Source organism: Struthio camelus, chromosome 6 (genome assembly GCF_040807025.1).
Source record: "Struthio camelus isolate bStrCam1 chromosome 6, bStrCam1.hap1, whole genome shotgun sequence".
Classification (NCBI taxonomy): Eukaryota; Metazoa; Chordata; class Aves; order Struthioniformes; family Struthionidae; genus Struthio; species Struthio camelus.
This window is the reverse complement of record NC_090947.1, coordinates 46391235-46412549: the sequence shown is the minus strand read 5'-3', so window position 1 is coordinate 46412549 and position 21315 is coordinate 46391235. Positions and strand designations below refer to the sequence as shown.

Below are 21315 nucleotides of genomic sequence, written 5' to 3'. Positions count from 1 at the left end.
AACACTTCCTAGCTATCTTAGGACAATTGAGAGCAATGGATCAGGCATATGCTGGAGTGGTCCCATAGGACCGGGGGCCAGCTGGACACAGGAATGTGGCCAAACAGCGCTTTGGGGAGTCTCACCTGATTCAGTTGAAGACACTGCCACTGGACTCTCGCAGTGGAGACTCCTGTCACCATGCAGACAGTGACCAACCATTGTGTCTGAGAAATCTGGTTCCCCACATAACTGTTACCTTATGTCAAGAACCCCCTGAACTAGGCTTTCATTTTTTTTAAAAACACTCTGTCCGTGAGTGTCCAAGCAACAAGTACCTCAGGGTACTGCTGTCTGCATCTCGTTCCTCCTGGTCATCCCCTGACATCGCCTAAGCAGCTGAGTCTGCTGCATCTTGCCATCAACAACCTCCTCCCGCCTGACCCAGTCTTCTTAAAAGGGACTGGACACACAACCAAGAACAAACGAACCAACCTACAGTCTGTTTCAGTAGAAATCTTTGAACATTTCAAAGAATGCATACCCAGTTCCTTTTTTTATCCTTCATATAATCAGGATTATCATACTCATCCTGGTCTCCAGGTGTCCTCTTCCCACAGTTCCTGATCCTCACCAATCTCAAGAGTTGCTCTCTTCCCCAGCAAACTCCAGGCTCCTGGAGTTTACCTTCTTACAAAGGGGAGCAGGTTTGTGCCCCCTCAGAAGCCACTGCTCTCCCATCAATAGCCAGGGGCAACTTTGTCTCTACGTGCCTGTTGTTCTCTGCTCTGCCGGAGCTGGTCACAGACCCTTTGATCACGCATTTCCCTTTACTCTTCTAGAACCATATCCCATCTGTTCAGGATCCCTCACATTTTTTAGACTTCTAGTTTAACAACTGTTTCATTTTCTGCTGATGCCTGCAAATGATTTTTGTTCAACCTTTTCCCCAAACTTCCTTCTTGTACCCACTGTCTAGTTACGTTTTTAAACACCTATTTCGCAGAAATATTACTTCTGTGAAAACTGTGCATTTCATTCCAATACTTCAACATATTACAAAATACTCCATTAATTTATAAAAGTTAAAGAATAGACTATGTCCTTCACAGTCTCATAGTCCTGAGGAACTAAAGATGAAAAATCTACTGCAACACATACTTCACATGTTCAAACGTTCAGAGATAACTGATGTTAAATTTTAATACTCTTATACAACGTTTTTGGAGACATGCAAGTATTTATGACTTTTCTCGGCAGCTCCTGTACAACACAATTTCCAGTACGAAAGACAACGGATATATAAACTGGAAAAGAAATTCTATAGTTGGAAGTGTGTTTTAAAAGATTTGAGAGAGATCTTTATGAACTGCTTGTGCCTTCAAAGTTTGTACTGCACCACGTGTTCATGCTCAAAATAAGCTGAAGTTTACTTATCCTTCAGGTTTAACAGTTTGATTACATAATGCTATTTCATTACATAGGCAACATCATACCATAAATATCTTCTGTGACTGTATGTTTTCACTAAAGAGAAATACTTAATAGAAACCTATACTTTACATATGCAATTTCAAACCATAAATATCTTCTGTGACTGTATGCTTTCACTACAGAGAAATGCTTAATAAAAACCTATACTTCACAGAAACCTAGCCGTGAGAAATCTAAATGCTTCACTGGCCTATGGTGCTACGCTTTTGCGACCGTATTTCATGCAGTTTGTGATTCAGGCTAGAAATTAATCTCAGCTAAACCCCCCCCCCCCCCCCCCAAAACATTTGTTGTTAAAGCAAGTTATGTAAGAGAAATAAATTCCGTACTGAGTCTCAGACCACTATTAGATATTAAATTATCTACAGTTACATAACCCATGAGAAAATAGCTTACTTGATTTTATGTGACCTTGCTTTGAAAATATACTGTATGGTTATTCACACAGAGGTGAATCTCTCCGTCTGGCCAAGTGTGACTGCCTCTAGATATTCCAGGGCTGAACTATAGCTTGTGAAAAAGCTGGAGGAGCTGGGTAGCAAACACCTGAAATGCCAACACAGCGAAGGACGATGCTCACGCACGCAGGAACTCAGGCCCCTGCAGCCAGCAGCGCTCGCTGGATTCGCAAGGCTACGTCTGGCACACACCACGCACCATACCGTACGTGCGAACCACCTGCCATACCGTCACGGGGACACCACAGCTTGGTTGCTTGCTAAGACCCTGGAGGGGAACCAGCAGCAGCAGCATGTCGTTGCATGTGGGCACCCGGCACAGAGCGAACAGACTAAGGAAAGGACGTCCCTGAACTCACTGGCCCTCCGAGGGGCCTGTAAAGCTCTGTTCCACAAGGATTAGCCAGGGAGGCATCACAGAAAGCAAATCACGGGAGTTCCCCTGGGTAACTAAGTCAAAAGCTGAACTCTCTTCCGGAGGCAGCTTCTTTAAATGCTTAATAATTTATTCCCCTGTGATCATTATCTGAAGGCAAAAGCTTTCATCAGGACCCTCCATTTGCTAATTTGGAAGAAGTCTTTCAGCCTTTTATTTTACAAAGGCAAAATAAAATTGCATTATGTAGCTCTTTAGTCTTTATTTTAAAGATGAGAATACAATCTGATTATTTATAGAGTGTTTGCTTTAAGATATTGGGACCAAATTTAGTGCTTACTAAAAATAAACCCTTAGGGCAAAGGTAGGTAGTTTGGGAAGCTTCCTTTCAAAAATAAGGAAACGGTGGCAGGAGCTATGTAGTGCAAGGAGCTACCTTAAGGTATGGTATGAGAAACCCTCGGGATTACAGTATAATTTTGTATGTCATTTCAAGAGGAATGCCTTTGTATTCCTCGTTGCTGTGAAGGAACACTTAAAAACAAGTGTTAAGTGTTACAGAATCACCTGCCGAAGCCCAGAGATAGCCCAAACCACAGCTAGATAACGGGTTTGGTTTCCTCCCAGGAGGAGAGAAGCTGCGTCCGCCTCCCTGCCTGAGCCGGGCAGTTCTTTGTGGAGGAGGGAGCTCCGCAGTTACAGAGTACAAGGAAAATAATCAGTAAGCTCTGCAGGGCAGTTTAACACGCCACACGAAAGCATTTTTGCAGTTGTACGAAAGGAGGGACTTTCTGTTTTCTTTTTCGATCAGGGACATCTTTGCCTGCCCTATTTTTGCCTGAAATTCTGATCCTTGCAGATCTCACAGTGATGACTGCGCTAAACTTACATCATCTAATATAATCCTACTCAGGAAATGAGGATAAATAGCACGATAAAGTTGAGAGACTTATCTGCATGAAAATTTGCAGTTGCTATCGACTGAACTGCTTTGTTATTAGCAATAGTTGGACATTTTTGTCCTAAAGTGTGTTGCTTTAGACGGACACAGAGAACGTACCTTAATGTTTGCACCTACGGTAACAAGAGCATGAATTTTTAACAAACACACATAATCCTGTCTCCAAAGTTCTGGCCAGTCATTCAAACCGATCAGATTTTAAGAATAAAAATAAAAACAACATTTAAGGAGTATGTCTGCCTCCTCAAAAAACTAAGGAACTTTGCTGGTCATAGTTCAGGTTTATCTAGTATAGCAAAAACCTATCAGTTTGCCTCTGAAGAAGCATTCCAGTATAAGTACGAAAAAATAATGAAAACATATAACACTGATTTAACTGTAGATAAAATACTTTTAAATAGCTAAGATGTAAAAGATGGAATAAAATACTGTACTCATCTCAAGCTATGCAAACAATATTGATGAACCAGAATATGTTTTTCTCTAAACTGGCTGAATGGGAGAAAAAAAAAAAAAAATCAAGAAGGTCCAGGAAGAGGAAAGCACAATAAAAATGCTCAACAGGTTATTCAGAGGTACAATTTAGGTTAAAAGGCTTAAATATAAGCCTTTTAGAATATCAAATACCAACAAAAACAATATAAAAATCTAAATAGCTTTAATAAAAGATTCCTAAAGAAAAGTGTACAGGCTTATGCACGAGGTTTTAAATTTTTTTTAGCAGACTTTAGTTACTATACATTGGAGCCCTGGCAGGGGCAGGTAAGTCCTTTCACACAGCCACTAGAAGTCACTCACTGAGGTATTTTAGACACTGTGCCTCCTTTTTCCAATCCAGTTCTGAAACAATTCTTAGAAGGGATATAACATCACAAATTAGGCATTAGACAAACATTAGGCATTAGACAAGTATTTGTCATGCAGGCAAAGCCTGTGGATTAGCCCAGGATAAGCCCAAAGTTCCCAACAAAAGGACTTGTGAAGAACACCAACAGTTAAAAATACTGAGCTGAAGAGCCTCCTGAAGCCCGTCAGAGGGATGCCCGTGTGCTGTAACCCCCGTCTGCCACCCTCCTCGGCATAGCGAGGCTTGCAGACAGCACATGTCATGATCAGGTTTCATCTAGAAGTCTTTGAAGTTGTTTTGGGGCCTGGGTAAGTTCACCAGGCCAGGTTATGCAACCAAGGACAGGACGAGCTAGCGGTAGCTGGAAAAATGGATGGAAACAACTACCAAACGTAACCCTCCATATACCATGTTTTGTGCCTTGTCCGTATTTCTGATTTTCTAGCTTGAAAACTGTACTACTTACAAAACAGAGAATAATTCTTAAACGATGTGGATCTCATCCTTGAACCTTACAAAAGTTAAAGCCAAATAACCTTGACAATCTAATGTAAATTCTGGTCTAGCAACAAAGAAAACAGGATTGCCTGAAACATTTCTGTGTGAAACTGTCTACAGATGTGAGTGCTTAAAAAGAACAGAGATCAACCAGACTAAAGAAACTGGCATATAAAAGAGTGCATCAAAAAGTTTGGTTGAGCAGCTTTCTCCCACAGGTTGAGTCAGTTTTTTGTTCTAAAGGTCCGGGGTCTCTGACTCCAAGATGCTAGTCAAACTCTTCAAGTAAACCTTAATATTAGAAATTTGACTATAACTGACCATGTTGCTCCCTAATTTAAGAGACACTTACAAAGCCTGTGAAATTTCTACAAACTGCAATGGAGCAGAAACTGAGACACAAGACTAAAAAACTACATTTCAGTGACAGAAGGGTTTTTTCTTTTTCTGAAGAATTCCAAAGATATTTAGAGAATAACGGACTTCAGAGGAATACAGCCCTCTTTTCAGTCCTTACATTTTTATCTCACTTTTCTCAGAACATATGTGGAGGTTCAAAGACCTGTGAGGAAGAAACGTCTGCCAGTTGGGTCCAGCGATCAAACTCTGTATGACAGCGGCGATGCTACCTGTGACTCCCGTGGGTACTGGAAATAACAGCTGATCTAGCTGTAAATAGACAAACGGTATGAGTTTCTGTGAGGATGACATAAGCTTCTCAAGTTAACTCACACAACGTGTCAAAAATTATGCAGAAACAAAATTTGAGACCTCAAGGCTTAGGCAGCAAGGATCCTATTCTCTTTTGGAAATGCAATCTATAGAAGGTGATATGAAAAAGGAAAAAAGGTTTAACCTCTGCAGAATGGAAAAAAAAAAAAAACCAGAATTGGAGCATCTGGTAAAAACAGGTAGTTGGGAATCCTTACTTTTAAAGATAAAACTCAAAACTTGATGTCATGGCATTTAGTGATTTCAATCGTTTTTATCAAATCCCGCTCCTGTGGACAGGCCACAGAAATCCCCCCAAATCAACAGATTTCTCAAAATTTTCTGTAGGATACTTTCAACTGGAGAGAGATTATTTATGAAGAGCTGTTCTTTCAACACACCAAACAGTACCAGTCTGTCTTTATATGCTGCTTGCTGTGCATAATGCACATAAAATCACTCAGGAGCAACATATATTCAAGTAATCAAACTGATGGCCTTCTATATAATTAAAAAAAATAATTTTCAAAACTCCACTGATTCACTTGCAGGTTAATAAATGCAGTAGGCTTTCTCTTATACTAAGGTATGGACAAAGACCAGCATTATAATAGCACAAATGTAGGGCTCTCTAGTTTACTGGCTCTACAAAAGACAGCATCAGCTGAAAACTAACAGTCAAGTAGATAAGTCATAGTACAAACTGGCAGTGAAGCAGATAGGATATAATAACTGATCTCATCGAAACACACAAGTGCAAAACTAACGTACATGAAGTTTCACTGACCTGTTTCCTGCCTTTATGTGGTCAGGTAAACGGAATGCAGAAAACTGTGCAACAGTATATGATGCATAATTTTTAAAAAATTAATATAAAAATCAATAGCTTGTTAACTAGAACTTCTCAGATTTAGAACAGTTTTGCTGTCACAGACTGTAAGCATCTCAGACTCAGAGTTCTCTCAGACTCAGGAGCTGCTTTTAGTGTCCTAAGGGATTCTTTGGTTGGTTTGTTTTTACTGATTACAGGTTCCATTTTGAATTTGGTGTATTACTGATGTAGTCTCAGCCCTCTGTAATAGGATTTTAAATAATTGCCCTGTCCAGAAAATCCCTTATGTGATAGCTCTGCAAAGCTTTATTCTGTTACTTAATTCAGAGAATATGTAAAACATGGTTAGCCAGCAATTTTGTTAGGCCTAAGAGACATCCCGATGCATGCACACGATCATCAGGCATCCCGATGCATACATGATGCATGCATCTCCAGATAACAGCTTTAGCTGTTTAAGGTCAAATTTAAGTCATATTTTAAAAAAAAAAAGTTGCAGATGAAATGGTGACATTTCTGTAGGAGAGAGAAAAAATATGGCATGGTCATCCCTCACGGAATGGCTTTTTATTCTGGAGTGTTGTGGGAGCTCAACTATTTGTGGCACCTTTGAATTATCAGTGGCAAAGAACACTTTCTCCTCTGTATCCAGCCACGTCTTTTTTTCATTTTCTTTTGGTTTTGAACCTCGGCATTTTAATCTCAGAAGAGTTTACGGCAATGAATTCCGGCGCAGCTGCTCACATCAGGTGACGTTAACAAATGGGTAGCACGTTTCTTAGAGCTCTTTGGCAGCTGCGCTGGCTTGGAGGTCCACGTCTGAGCATGGACGCTTGTGTTCCCTCTCTGCAGTTTTTACATAACTGATCACGAAGTGCTTTGGACTGTATATAGAATAGAGCAGAAGTAAATATTAGAGTAAAATGAAGTGGTAAAAAGCAACTATACCTGTTTCACAGAGTGCTTAGTTTGCAGACTTCTATGGGTCTTGCAGCTATATCTATACCTCCTCAAAAGGTACCTCAGGTTGCTTTTCCAAAAATACACAAGCTACAATGCACAGTATCAATTGTTGCAGGAACGTAATCTCTCAGAAAGACAGCTCTTTGTATACAAAAGATCATGCTGCTGGACGAAGAATAACATTTCTAAACTGAACTGGCTGATGTAGTAATTTGAAGAAATAAAGTGAAGAATTGCCAGGACCATCAACAACACAGCTTTACCACACAGCTAAGCTAGTGATTAGCTGTGGCTGGTAGGGCAGACTTTGTGCTCATTCTTTCTTAATCCTGATTATTAAACCCTGCTGCTTCCCCTGGGCCAGCACTGCCACTTGTCTGACCTCATCATGAGTGGTTTCAGGGAGCAACACTGACAGAAAACTAACCATTGAAAAGTCTGGATCAGAAATCTTTCGCTGGAGAGGGAGCAGTTCATGGCTTATCTCTGCTGGTGAAAATCTGATAGAAATCAAGATACTACCTCAACAGAGAGGAAGCTTCTGACTCCCTTTCACTAGAAAACATGCACTACTGGCATACACCAATACTTCTTAGATTTTGACATAATAAAGGGCTGTTTGCCCAGGTCTCTTGACAGTATACTCAATTATTAGAAACTGCACCTGCATTCAAGGACATGCATATTTTGATTTTTTACCCCACAGAGAGCTGTACAAGCCTTGCAAGACACAAGTTCCTGGAATTCATAGATTGATTTCCGGCTCTGTTGACCTACTGCAACATAAAAACATATCTAGACAGACCAAACTTGCAAACATTCTTCATGTCACTTGTTAGGGAACGGAGCTCCTGGGCCCCACCAGCACGTCCAGTGTCTGGTGTGGAAGCTGTGGAGAAAGAGCTGGTGCAGAACGTCTAGTGGCCTGCGCTGCAGCTACCGGAGAGGAGTAACCTCCCTGGTGAGAAGGCATAGAGGGACAGCAGGGCTCCCTCGGTCAGCAGCAACGGAAACCGCCCACAGCTCGAACAAGCTCTTCATTAGTTATTCTCTTCCAAAGCACTTCGAAGTTCAGCTTTTAAAGTTTATGGGGGTTTCTTGTTACTTCATTTTCATGTAACGATTATGAAAAGTGATACAATGCATTTTATATTCTGAATAATCTGTAGCTAACAAAAAAAGATTTTCTTTCTTCTTAAAACATTCTTGTGTTTTTGCAGTTATCCTTTCTATATTTATTTTGATATAATTTGCTATTCAGTTTCCATCTCTCTATCTTTCTGTATTTCAATCTTGTCATTTCAGTTACTGGTGTTATTAAATGTAGGCACCAGTATTCCTACTGTTTTCTAACCCCTCCAAAACATGTTTGCACTTAACACACTCCCCCCCACAATATGCCAGCCTTCCAAAATTCAAACTGTTAGTCTTCAGGGCACGTTCCCAAGCCATTTGTGAGGTTAAAGTTTGCTTTTGACTAAATCGTCCCTCCCTTCATAAATCTTATATAAATGCATTCATGTGAAAAATATCTAAGTAGATTGCAAGAAGTGTGCTATTTCTAATTTTACTTGATAAAGTAATTATGCATTTTAAAGTAAACTAGATGGGGATTTCCCACAGCGTCATGCTAGATATATCTGTTATCTTTCAAAGGCAATGGACACCTACTAATTGATACTGCTAATGAGGAAGATATAATTTATTTACTAAGGAAGAAGCCCTTTCCTCAGGAAAAGAAAATGCATACTTCCTTCACTAAGAAATGTTACCCTAAATATTCCATTTTATAGGAAAAATGATGGATAAGCTGAAACATTAATGAATAGTGTTAATTTTAAACTAGAAATCAGCGATACAGTGTTTCTAGTAGTGTAGATTTATACTCATTTTTCTGTTTTTATAAGAGTATAAAAACAGAACTGGGAACACATAGTAAACTGGGTATGGACTGCTAGTTTTAATTCTGACACAGGTAAAACTTTTAAATTACTAACCAAGTAGTCATTGGACCCTTTCCACTTCTTTCATTATATTGGCATTTATAGAAAAGGTTTCAAAATCTCTAACTGTCAAAAGTATACTGTGGATTTTTCCTACAGTGTTCAGCATTGGTCTAACTCTGTTCTAATGGAAGTCAATGTCACTGACTTAAGCAGAACAGAATTAGGTCAAAACTTACCATTTTGCTGTAGTTGGTAGAAAAAAGGATCATGCAATATCTGTGTGTTAAAAATTAGTTAAAAATTACTTTTTCTGAAGTAGTCACCTTCATTGTAACTCAAACTGAATACCATATTTATTTGAAAATTATTTTTACTTACAGATTATATGCTATATATTTTTTGAAAAATAACAGCATACTTTTTTTTTTAAATAAATAGTGACTGTACCGTCTATAAGCAAAAATTTGAATTCGGCTTCATCTGTGCAACCATCCCTCACATCTTAAAAGCATAAATAATTCAGGTACATAAAGCACGAATTTCGTAGAGCAGATAAAGCAGCTAATGTGCAATTCTACTTTTAAGTATTCCATTTACATAACTATTCTTAAGGAAATAACTGTGTGCTAATAGAGAAAATACCAAGCCTACAGGTTATCTTAACATTTGTTTATGTGGAAAAGATTTAGGGAAAAAAGTCTGCATACGAATCTAAAGTGATATGCTTGTTTTAAAGTGATACATTCTGTCCAGAATCATTTTCACTACTTAATATACTTCCAAAGTAGACTAAGCTACACAACAGTACTTAAGTTAGAAATAAGAGAGCTCATATTGGGATCCATTCCAAGTTGTTTAGAAAAACTATTAAGATATTTTATTGTCAGGTAATGCAAAATAGCTTAATTTAAAACAGAATGAAAAAAATTTATGAAACTAAACCAAATGAGAGAGCTATCAATACTTGAAATAGGAAGTTTTCAGAAAAAGTGAAAATTCTTTGCTTTTTTCTGTTCTCTCATATTTCTCAGGACCCTAACCTTCATAGACACATCACTCCCACGCTGAGAAAGAGACAGTAGGTGCATCCTAACACATCTAACACTAACAAATCCAACTTGGTTTCATGAAAATGGAGCTCCTTCATGTGTTAAAACTGCAAATCATTTATTATTTCTGCCCCTTCTGTCTGCACCAAATGACAAATAGGTTCATGGGTTACCAGCTAAATCTGTTATCTCATAATCAAGAGATGAGAAGTGTGCACAGCCATTTACTGTGACTCTACTAACAGGCTGTAAGCTGAGAGGCTTCTGTAATTTGAATACTTGCAATTGTCTGCCTGTACCTTAAAATACACACACACAGTTAGGGTTCATCTTTGAATTCTGCAAGACCTCATGTAAAACTTATCAGAAGATGATTTAAAAAAAATCAGTAATAAAACTAATGTTAAGAGCCAATAAGGTAATACTGATTCAAGATCTAGGTCTGCATGTAGGAGAATCATACTGGAGCAAAATTTATCCAAAGTGTAACTACTCTAAGATTCACTTCTCCCAGTGAACCTATAATTCTATGTTAATATTTTAAATTTTAGTAATCAAAATAAATTATTTTGTATTGACAGAAAACCTAATGCAAAAATAAAATTCCAGACAATATGCTCCAATTGCAGTCACCTACCAGCTATTTCAAAATTGTGTCCAGTACAGAAAAATAATCTGTATTACAGTTTTGCCCTGGTTTCTATACAAAACTTACCTGTTACAAGCTCTTTTATTTCTGCATCAATAGATTTTCTTAACAGTCGTAAAAGGGCAGGTATCCCACCAACATTCTTCATTGCTATTTTGTTTTCATCAGTAGACTTTCCATAAACGAGGTTTCGCAGTGCACCACAAGCGTTCTTCTGCACTTCCAAGACTCTGTGATCCAAGAGGTCAACTAGATGCTTGATTCCTCCTAGCCGACACACCTACAAAATGGAACGACGGGAACTTCAGCTCCTATTGATTCCATACATTTTGCTATACAGATTTAAAAGCCCCTTAATTTTATAATGATAGTATGTATACCTTATTGTACTCCAAGAAGAAATGTCATTGGCAAATCTTAACTTAACTGTTATGCTGTAGTGAAAAATCCTGTGAACTACTCATATCCTTGCTGAACAGGCTGACGGACATTTCAGTTATTCTCTGTGTTTGTAACGGTTACTGTTAAGGCCGTGTTTGCAAGTAGTAAAATTTTGAAAATAATTTCCTGTACCTCAGAATACCTTTCTAGGGAATACCAGAAATTAAAGTTGCAAAGATTTAAATCTCAACTGTTGTTACTTAGCTAAACCAAAAAAAGTTTGGTCTAAATTATCACATATTCAGTACTACTGGTGTATCTAAAGTTCTTTTTGGAAGGAAGGTTTACTCTGAAGAAATTTCTTAAACAAGAAATCTTGTTTTAAACAAGACAAGTTGTATTTATTTTTCAATATATTTATTTTAATAAATTCCAACACTAATTTTCTGTGTTTTGAAATCTCATTTGCATGTACTGCTTTTCTTGGTTCAAAATCACTTAAAAAATCATAAATGATTACAGTATTTTAGAAGTCTGCTATAACTGTTAGCTCAACTAAAAATTATTTAGAGAGGTATAACTTTTAGTAGTATTACTCTGAAGACTAACATTAATTTTAAATTAAAGATCACCATCCAAGGTTACTAAAATATTTTCTATAAACCACTTTGTTTTAATACAAATCATTGCACTAGGAGATCTATACTTTAATTTGATATTTTAGCACAGTGCAGTAGCTTTTGTGCTGTACAATCCGTAGAATACGGATAACAAAGGTGGTAAATGATTTCTTTAAAAACCCCACACCTACAGCAGTTAAACTGCTGCTGCTCTAACAGGGGAACCCCGGATGGGAACGGAAGAAAGAGGAACACCACCCCGCCTGAATCCTCTGCTCACCAAGGCTGCGGTTCTGGGCCAAACAGCTAGCTGTGATATAAATCACAATATCCTAAGAATTCTCTTTTTCACGATTAAAAGCACTTTATACCACTTTTGGAGGTATCCTATTCTAATAGGAGCTTTCCTATTCTAACCTGTAGAATAATTCGTTTGGCAAGCCAGAAGGCTATTTCAAATAAATTAACGCATAAAAGCTTTCATGGATTTTTTAGCTGAAGTTGTTCAGTATCTTTTATTGACCATAACACGAGAAGCTGAAAACACTTCTCAGTGAAAACAGTGCTGAGACCTAGTCAAAGCTTTTAAAGTAGTCTTGAAAAATGGAATCTTATCTATTCCGTTCTTGGAAATTGGTATTTGGTATCAAAATGACTGGTATCTTTATATACACCTAAAAAGAGCCAAACCGAAGAAACACCTGAAATGCAAGGTTTCTATCAACTGTGTATATGTTTTTAACTTGTCAAATCAGCTGTTAAAGAGAATAATAGAAATAAAATGAAAGGCTAGTGACTTGAAAATTTTTTAGACCTCTGTTTAAAAGAGTGAGCATATTTTTCCAAAGGAAATCTTAAAGAGAATTTATTCTTAGAATAATGCAGTTTTACTACTGTTAGAATTATATCACATTTGACAACCTACATGAGCCTTTACATTTCAAAATACATCAATTACTAACAAATTGACACGAGGCGTATTTGCACACCTACATATCTTACATTCTTATAAAACATGGGCATACAAAGCCTGGCATTGATCTATCATACGTAGCCACTGTTATGCCAACAGCCACCCAGAACCGGTATTTGAGGGCATTCAGTGGATTTAAATAAAGCTTATAGCTATTTACATGCAAAGATTTCTGTAGCTAGGAAGTTTGCCGTACCATGAAAATTATCTTGAAGATTATTTATTTGATACAGACTACATTGAAAGCACATACTGCAAGATGCTATAAATATTTTTTAAAGGTTTATTCCTTTTTAAGGCAAATAATTCTTATTTCTACATTATTAAATAACTAAAGCAAGAAATAACTATTCGTATTTTTCAGTTATATCCCCTCTTGTATGTCAACATTACAGCACATCAAACATTACATCTACATTACACATTATTCAAGGAAAAACAAATTTAGATAGCTATTCTTTACATGCAAGTGTAATTTATTCTTTCTGTGCAATTTTGCAGGTAATTTAAACAGTAAAGATGGGTTTCTGGCAGATAAGTGGTTTCTTATGCTTACCTCCAGGTTTTAGCAATATAAGCACTTCAGTTCATTTTGCTAGGCTTGTAATACCCTTAATAGCCTAAGAAATTAATCTGTTCTTTATCACAGCAATAAAATAATAAATCTAAGTAATGAATAAAAATATAAAATTAAAAGAGTACTCAATTAGGGCTTTACTGATCTTGGCAATAAAGTAATTGTGATCCTTTCCTATTCCAAATAGTGTCTAGTGCTGGCCTCTGATTGAAAGGGAGGCTACTCTTCATGAATTGCAGCTTCCCTATTGCCACAGATATCATCATGTTTTCAAAACACGCTAACTCCTATCCACCATGGTAACTCAAGGGACAGCTTCTTATTACGATACTGACAGTCACATCATCAGGAAACACTACAAAAAGCCTTGCTCTTCCAAAAGTACAGGGATATTCTTCTCTCCATGAAGCCAGGACAATTGCATTCTTTCTGCCCTAGTATTATAAGAATTTCTAAAATCTGATTAATTCCAGACAAGAAAAATAATGGTGCCAGGATGCGAATCTTTCCTTTTTGAAAAAGAGAAGTTTTCTCTTTTTCAAAATTCCATAAACTCCTAAGCAGGAAGGCAAGCTACATTTGCACTTTCCTCTCAGGCTAATGCAATATATCTAGTCTTCTAAATCCAAAATCATTATTTTTTCTAGGCAAAGTTTTAGGAGCTCGATATCTGATATAATACCTCTATAATATCTGATACCTGAACTGATTTAAAAACATATACGAAAAATTTTGGATACTAAGTAAGATAAATAATTGAGACATCACTGCACATATAACACACAATTCAGCACCACATTTGAGTTCTGCTTAAATTTTGGCCTTTCCGTTTCTTTTAGTTTTGCGTAGTTCTGAAAAAATTAAAACAGACATTCCACAATCTCTACAAAAATCCTGTAATAGAGAAAACTAAAACAGTGATTATCAAAAGCACAGGATCTCAGTTAGATGAGCATATGCAGATAAATAATATTCCAAGAATTCCTAAATGAGCAGTCACAAAACAGCAAGGCTTTATAAAACAGCAGACTATCTATAAAATCTGACTACACTCGATAATCATTGCACTACATCTGATTATCTTTGCTATCTTTAATGCAAATCAAAAACATCATCATCCTTTTCCCCAGTCAGCTCTCTCCTAATTGTCAGATCTTGGCCACTTTTAATTTAGTAATCTGATGGAAGACTAACCTGGCAAAACAAAAATCACTCTTCTTCTAGGTCAGCTGGCTGAACTAGGTCGACAGTGGCCCAGTTAGCACCAGACTTGGTGCATACCAGATTTGGGAACAAGCAACCACCAGTGGACCCCGGGGAATCAGAGAGATGAAGGATCAAAGGGAGAAGTGCAACCTCTCCCTTCCAGCAACTGTGGGTTGTTATGCTGGGTTAACAACGTTCTTATAAAAGTTGTATCAATATGTTATTAACATAAATAATATTCATCGTGAAAATAATAGATAAAACACACATGGGATATGAGGGAGTAAGCAAACTCCTTCAGATCAACAGCTTATAGCTGCTCTGTGAAAAGAGCAGCTCCTTAAATTTAGACAACTGCTAGATATTTTAACAATAAGCCGTATTTTCACTCAGATGTACCTTTCCTTCACAATGCACTGAAATAAATGCTGCACTCTGTATATTTCTAGGGTTAGGATTTCTTTTCATTGCTCGACAGCTCACTTATTCCCTATGATGCCTTAAAATACCTTCATCAAAAACAGAGGAAAGCCTTCAAGAATTATTGTTTCTTCAAGAATCACTGCTTTTGTTAGTCTCCAGGCATCAACAGGTTACACATACACACTGACTTCAGTAAACCTGTACTTCTACAGTTCTGCCAGACTATGCAACTTGAATTTCACAAACTTTGCATCTGTTATACAAAGACAGCATCTTATAAGGGTCTGCATGAAGATCTTCATAGACATATGAAGATCTACGTATATAAATGTGCATATATTTACATACACTTACATACACAACATTAACATATATCCAGTACAACCAGAAACATACAAGGGTCCAGGATACTGTGTTACAAGAAAAAGATGAAAACAGAGGCAAAAGGTCTAGTTGTTGTTTTAGTTCCGTATCGTTTCCCCAGAAACAGAACAGGAGTTGGTACCGTACCTCTGTTTTCACTTTGTTATCTCCGAAGCACAGATGTTGAAGGTAGGCAGCTGCGTTCGCCTGAACTGAAGGGAACTGGTGCTGAAGCATGTGAATGACTTCAGGCAGCTCTGGATCTCGCCAGGCAAACTCCCTTCATTAGAGGAACACATTCAAGGGAAGGCATTAGTTATAAACATGCATTTATTTACTAGAGCCCCTTAAGTGTTTTTCAACAATTTTGTTTTTGTTCTGGAGTACCAGGGCTAGGAGGAAAAACAGGTATGTGCGAATAAGTATGAGTCACATCATATTTTAGCCTTCCTGTTGGGAAAGGATGCTTTATATCCTATATTCTTCAGCTAGTTTGGTGTTGATCATACAAACAAATATACATACTAAAATTACACCAGCTGAAACTCGGCAACCTATATACATCTCCCAGCATTTCAATACAGACTGCAAGAGATGCACAGATTTTACCTAGGTCTCACACATTTAACAATTTTGCTCAGGTGCATCTCTTCCACACAGCATTTTTTCCTCAACACTTGAAGCTCTTCCTAGTCTGAAGCCAATTATACTTGAAAAAAAGTTGTGCAGATACTGATCTCTTCATCAGAATCAGATCCAGGAAGTTTGCATAATCTGAGTTGTTCAGGGATTGCAAACTTAATATCATTGTTATTGGACCTGTTTTATTAGACGTAGCCCTTTTATTTATGTAGACAAATCCTGGAAAAGGCATTAAACACATCCATGCCCAATTCATAGGTTTAAAAATATATCCACTAACATTTGTTGGGCCATCTTCTTTTTGTAAAGGAAGTTAAAAAAAAGTAGTATATAAGATTTCCTGTTCTTGAAAACGCAAGCAAGTGTAATGATAGATGTTCCAAGAACAACATTTGGGGAGGTATTCAAAGGCTAACACTCACATGGCCAGCTGGGTCTCCCAGGGATCTCTTCACAGTCACTGAAAAGGGAAAGTTACTTAGGTGCCTGCTCTGAACCACCTGATAACTAGAGGCTTATTTCTCCCTATGGACAACAGCAAGCCCTTAGGGAAAACTTCCTTTCCAATAATAAAGGTATCTTTATGAATGCTCCCTCAATCATATCGTAGAGGGATGCTTTCAAAGGGCTGGGGCTCAGAAAAAGACACACTAACCTAACCTCAGCAATAGCGTGGTATGAGAACCAGAGACTGAAAGAGATCAAAACAAGACAAAACTATTTCATTGTGAAATCACAACATAAGAAAATATAGCAGTGATGAAAAGTAAGTCAGAATTTCTTAGAAGTTCTTTGCATACCTATTATCAGCAAACAACTTTTACGATAACTTTTTGTAAGGTGTGGCAGAATAGATCAGCAGTAACATGCAGCTAGCAAGCGTTGGAAGTAAGATTATTCTATTAACCTCATTTAGATGAGCACATAAATAGAAGAGTTAAATGAAATTCAGTCTCTCAGTATCTATTAAAATAAGAAATATATTAATTTTCATTAATAAGAAAGATAACAAATTTAAAGAAAATCAGTGCTTTTATTTTCAAGACTGAAGGATAGGGCCAAACTAGAAAATAACTAAACCATATTTGTTACAAGCTTTCTGTAAAAGAGGAAGCCCAAAAGATTTCACTGTAAGACTCTAGTTTGACCAGAGCTATTAGTTATCTTTTTTCAAAGCTGATTTGGTATCCTAATTTTCTGTATGAAAGGCTCCAGAGGCATCACTGGAGTCCACATCCTCCCGTGTGAGCTGTTCTGCTTTCACAGTTGTTTCTAAACTGGCAAAATGTTTGATCTGCTTTTATGACCATGCTGCCTCAATGAATTAGCAAGCTGATGACAGACTGAAATTTCTAGTGATCATATATACTCATACCACAGATAAACAGACAGTACTGTAAAGCTCCTTAAGCTTTGCATGAGCTGGTTTTGATATTCCCATTTTAAAGTATAAGATTTTAGTGAAAAGAGTGTCTATTAAATTATAATGACAATATTACACTTGTCACATGCCCATGTTGTTGTCATCATTTAGATCATCAAACTAAATTAACTATTTTAAAAATACAACCGTGTACCAGCTTCTACAAAATGGTACATTTATATTTTTAAGATTTACCTTGTTTTGAAGTTTAAGTAAGCTGTTCATGAAAAATTTATTCAAACATTTTAAACATGTACTTTCTATTTTTCAAAAGCTGACATTTTCCCCCTCCCACAAAGAGAAAACTTACTACTGTATTACAAATGCCTCTGAAGAATTACTCAGAAAGACTGACAATAATCCACTCTGTTGTCATCAAATTTATCAATATTTCTTGTAATAACTTCTAAATGAAAATAAACATGGAAGAAAACTGTAATAGCATTTCAATGCATACAAGTCGTTCATCCTTATTGTAGCAAAGTAGAACAAATTTATGACTTTAGCCATCCAACAGGATCTTTAAATCCAAATGAGTTACAAATGTTTAAGCAATGTAGAGCTGAAATATGCACACCAAAAGGTGCCATATTTATTCAAGGAACGTATTAAAAATCTTACTATTCTGGCAAATACGTATGGTTATGGAAAGCACAACGGACTTGCCTGGGGTCTTTCTGAATGCTGTCTATGGACGGCGACCGCGTTGTCCCATCGTCAGCGGGCGCTGCGTGCTGCAGCCTGCCATACCCGGGCTCCGACAGACGATATGGCACTGACCTGTAGGGCTCCGCATAGGTAGCCGTCGTGTTCAGGGCATAATTATTTCTTTGGTATGTGAGTGTGCTACGCTGACTGGACGATCTTTGCAGGTTTCCGACTCCTAATATAAAATCAGTATTTAAAAAAAATAGGTAATAAATATCTACCGAAGAGATGAAGTAACAGTTAGAAAGTGTAAGCAAAAAGTCATTCTAGAAAAAGGGTAGGATACTCCACGTCCAAAGGCTATCACTAGACGTAAGGGAGCAGTTGCTCCTAAATTTAAAATATCCACAGGAAATAACTCTGGGAAAACAAGGTTAGTTACGGAAGTAGAGGTTTGGTGGAATCAGACTTAAATCCCAATTTGCTTGAGTATTAAAGCAAGAAATGCAGCTTGTGTCTTTAAACAGAAATCAGGCTCTAAAATGTTTCCAAAGTGTTCAACAAAATTCAGTTACCAACAGTAATTTCAATTTGCCAACAGTACTAAAAAGAAAAGGGAAAAATAATTAAACAAAAATTCCTACAACTAATATTATATTTTCCTTTTTCCAATAACACGCAAATTTTTCCTGAACAAAGCTAATAATAAGAGGAAGAACCAGGATTAAAGGTGTTTTCCAAGTATTAAGCTTGAGGCTTCAGAAATACAAACATAAATCTTTCTGTCTCGACAGAGCTGATGTGGCTTTTCCAAGGTAACTGATATCAAGTAACTGAGAAAATAGAGAATTTAAATTTCTAGTTAACTTTCCTCAATGTCACATCCTGACAAACTTAATTTGTTTATTTAGGTTGTAGCAGACAGGACAGGTTGATTGAAGAAGCCCTTGCCTCCTTCAGTATCCAGTACTCTCAGTATTTTCAGTTATGTAAAAAACATTGAAAAGCAATTTTTAAAAGTGTAAAAAATGACACAAGAATTTGATACTTCTCTATAAATATTTCTAGAGAGTTGCTTAATTAAATCACTCTCATATTTGAACAGTTTTTACAAATTATTCCACTACACAACTTTAGTAATCATCCTTAAAAAAATTGCATTGCAAAATATATTTTACGTTTCTCTTTACAGAAAATCAGTTCTAATGCTAACTTTTTGCTTAAGCAGTTCATAATTTGTCAGTAGAGATTATACCAAATATTACAGAAATATTGTAGTTTCACTACATAATCTTCAAATATAGTTTGTACTGTACTAAAAAACACTAACTACACTGCAAAAGATGTGGTAATTTAAGCGTGCAAGCTATCATTTTACTGGACTGACAAATAAAAAATGAACATCTCAATAAGAGAATGACTGACAAAGAATGCAAGAGCATGCAATAAAATTTGTGTCACAAAACACTCTTTCCTTCGAGGTATCTGACTGTACAGTATCAAATGGAAAATATTGTGACTCTAAGTTGACACTGTTATATAGTGCCAAGTATTTCTGGCAAGCATTGGAAAACCTTTTCAGTTGATGCTGTTTAAGTCCTTCAAACCTTGCCTTTATCTCCATTGATCTATAACGTCTAGTTTCTCCTTTTAAACTGGCATTACATATCTCCTATTATTGCCATATGTTCCAGAAAAGCTCAAGCGAAACTCTGGTGCACGTTTAATGGAAGAGCAGTGGAAGTGCTTTACCCACCGGACCCTGTTCGATACAAAGCTGACTGGGATCCCTGGTGTAGCTCAATCGTCCCATGATTTGGACTACGATATACTGGACTGTAATAAGTTCTGCCTTCATAGATAGGGGTGATGTGCAAGTCAGGAGACACAGTTGATCGCAGTTCTGGTCCTAGTTGACTGTGTTGACTAGCATATGAACTCCTCAGGCCTGAAAACAAGAAGAGGTAAATATGTACACGTCCAATATCAATTTAAAATAATAAAGCAATCATATGCCAATCTTTCTTCTCTCAGCCAAGAAAGTGTTAGTTATATCAAAAACTTAATTTTTAGAAGAAATTAAATACAGACAAATACATTAATAGAGAATAGTCAACATATTAAACTACAGTCAAATATTTCTTCCTTAATCTTCTTTGCATCAGTGTTATTATAGGATTGATTGACTAAACCACATTTATTTGATCACGCTTGGTCTATACACTGGTAATTTTTTTAAGTTTTTCAACTCAACGTTATTTATAGTATCTCTCTGTTTGAAACAAACAAAGGTGGCATGCATAGTTCACAAAGTCAGCACTGACAAGATAAGTTCTGGACCTGACAGAAATCCAGCTGTGACATAGGGCACAACCTGAAGTGGGGTCATAACCTTGAAAATGAAGCAGTATATAGTGTAAGAGCCAGAGACTTCTTGGTAGTGGCAGGTGGTACAACAGGCTAACAGCCACAAGTTGCGATGTGCAAAGTTCAGATTAAACTTCATAAAAAATTTCTTCACCGGGATTGTCACCGAGCACAGGGGCAGGTCATCAAAAGAGGCTGCAGGGTCTCCACCTTTGGAGGTGGTTGGTACTTAGCTGGACAAACACCCTGCTGAGCTTGCACTGGCACTAGCCCCGTTTCAAGCAGGAGGCTGGACCAGACCGCCAACCCTCCTGTGACTCTGGGTGGCTGGGGTAAACGTTTGGGACTGACGTGGTGGAGCTGATGGACCTCTAGCCTGCGAAATGATTCCTCCTGCTCACGGCTGGCCTCGGAGACTTCCTTCCTGTGGCTCCATGTGAAGGGGCTGCCTGCGATGAGACGCGTTTCCCAGTGCCCACATGCTATGCCGGTGCTGCATCAATGCAGTGGGTGTATGCATGCATGTCTGAAAGGCAACTACTTGCACGTCCCATAATTATGACTTGCAACCCAAATACCAATGTCTCCCAGCACATAGTAGGAGATGAGACAATCAGAGTACGAGATGTCTGCACTTTGGTAGTTATGACAGGTAATTTGCTCCTACCAAGTGAATGCACCTGTGCTGTGAACCATCCTAAAGGACCTCTAAAAGTAGCTGTACAGCCTTGCCAAATATTAAGCAGCACTGATACAGCAGAAACTGAATGCTGGACCTCTCAGGCGATGCTTGTAATTGATTTTCCATGACTTACTGAACAGCTTAAGGCAAGGCTGCCTTTGCATTTTGAGTGCAAATGTAAACTTACAGAGTCTAATTGGCAAAGCTGAGGAGGTCTCAATTCCATGAAGTGTGTGCCTCTAATTCT

General features: G+C 37.5%; 1 protein-coding gene across 12 annotated transcripts in view; it reads right to left on the bottom strand.

Annotated features, from left to right (window-relative positions):
* The window catches only part of PKP4 (plakophilin 4), a 104589-nt gene that overhangs the window by 19292 nt on the left and 63982 nt on the right, over window positions 1–21315 (bottom strand). For 6 of the 12 annotated variants that reach the window (XM_068949453.1, XM_068949456.1, XM_068949454.1 and 3 more), the window contains 4 exons: window positions 19776–19967; window positions 18038–18254; window positions 15454–15586; window positions 10830–11043 (listed from right to left, as the gene is read on the bottom strand). In XM_068949453.1, coding sequence (XP_068805554.1) covers window positions 10830–11043; window positions 15454–15586; window positions 18038–18254; window positions 19776–19967 — 756 coding nt within the window. Of the gene's footprint in view, window positions 1–10829; window positions 11044–15453; window positions 15587–18033; window positions 18255–19775; window positions 19968–21315 lie in introns of all 12 variants that reach the window. The other 6 variants (XM_068949452.1, XM_068949450.1, XM_068949451.1 and 3 more) reach the window with 1 other exon arrangement.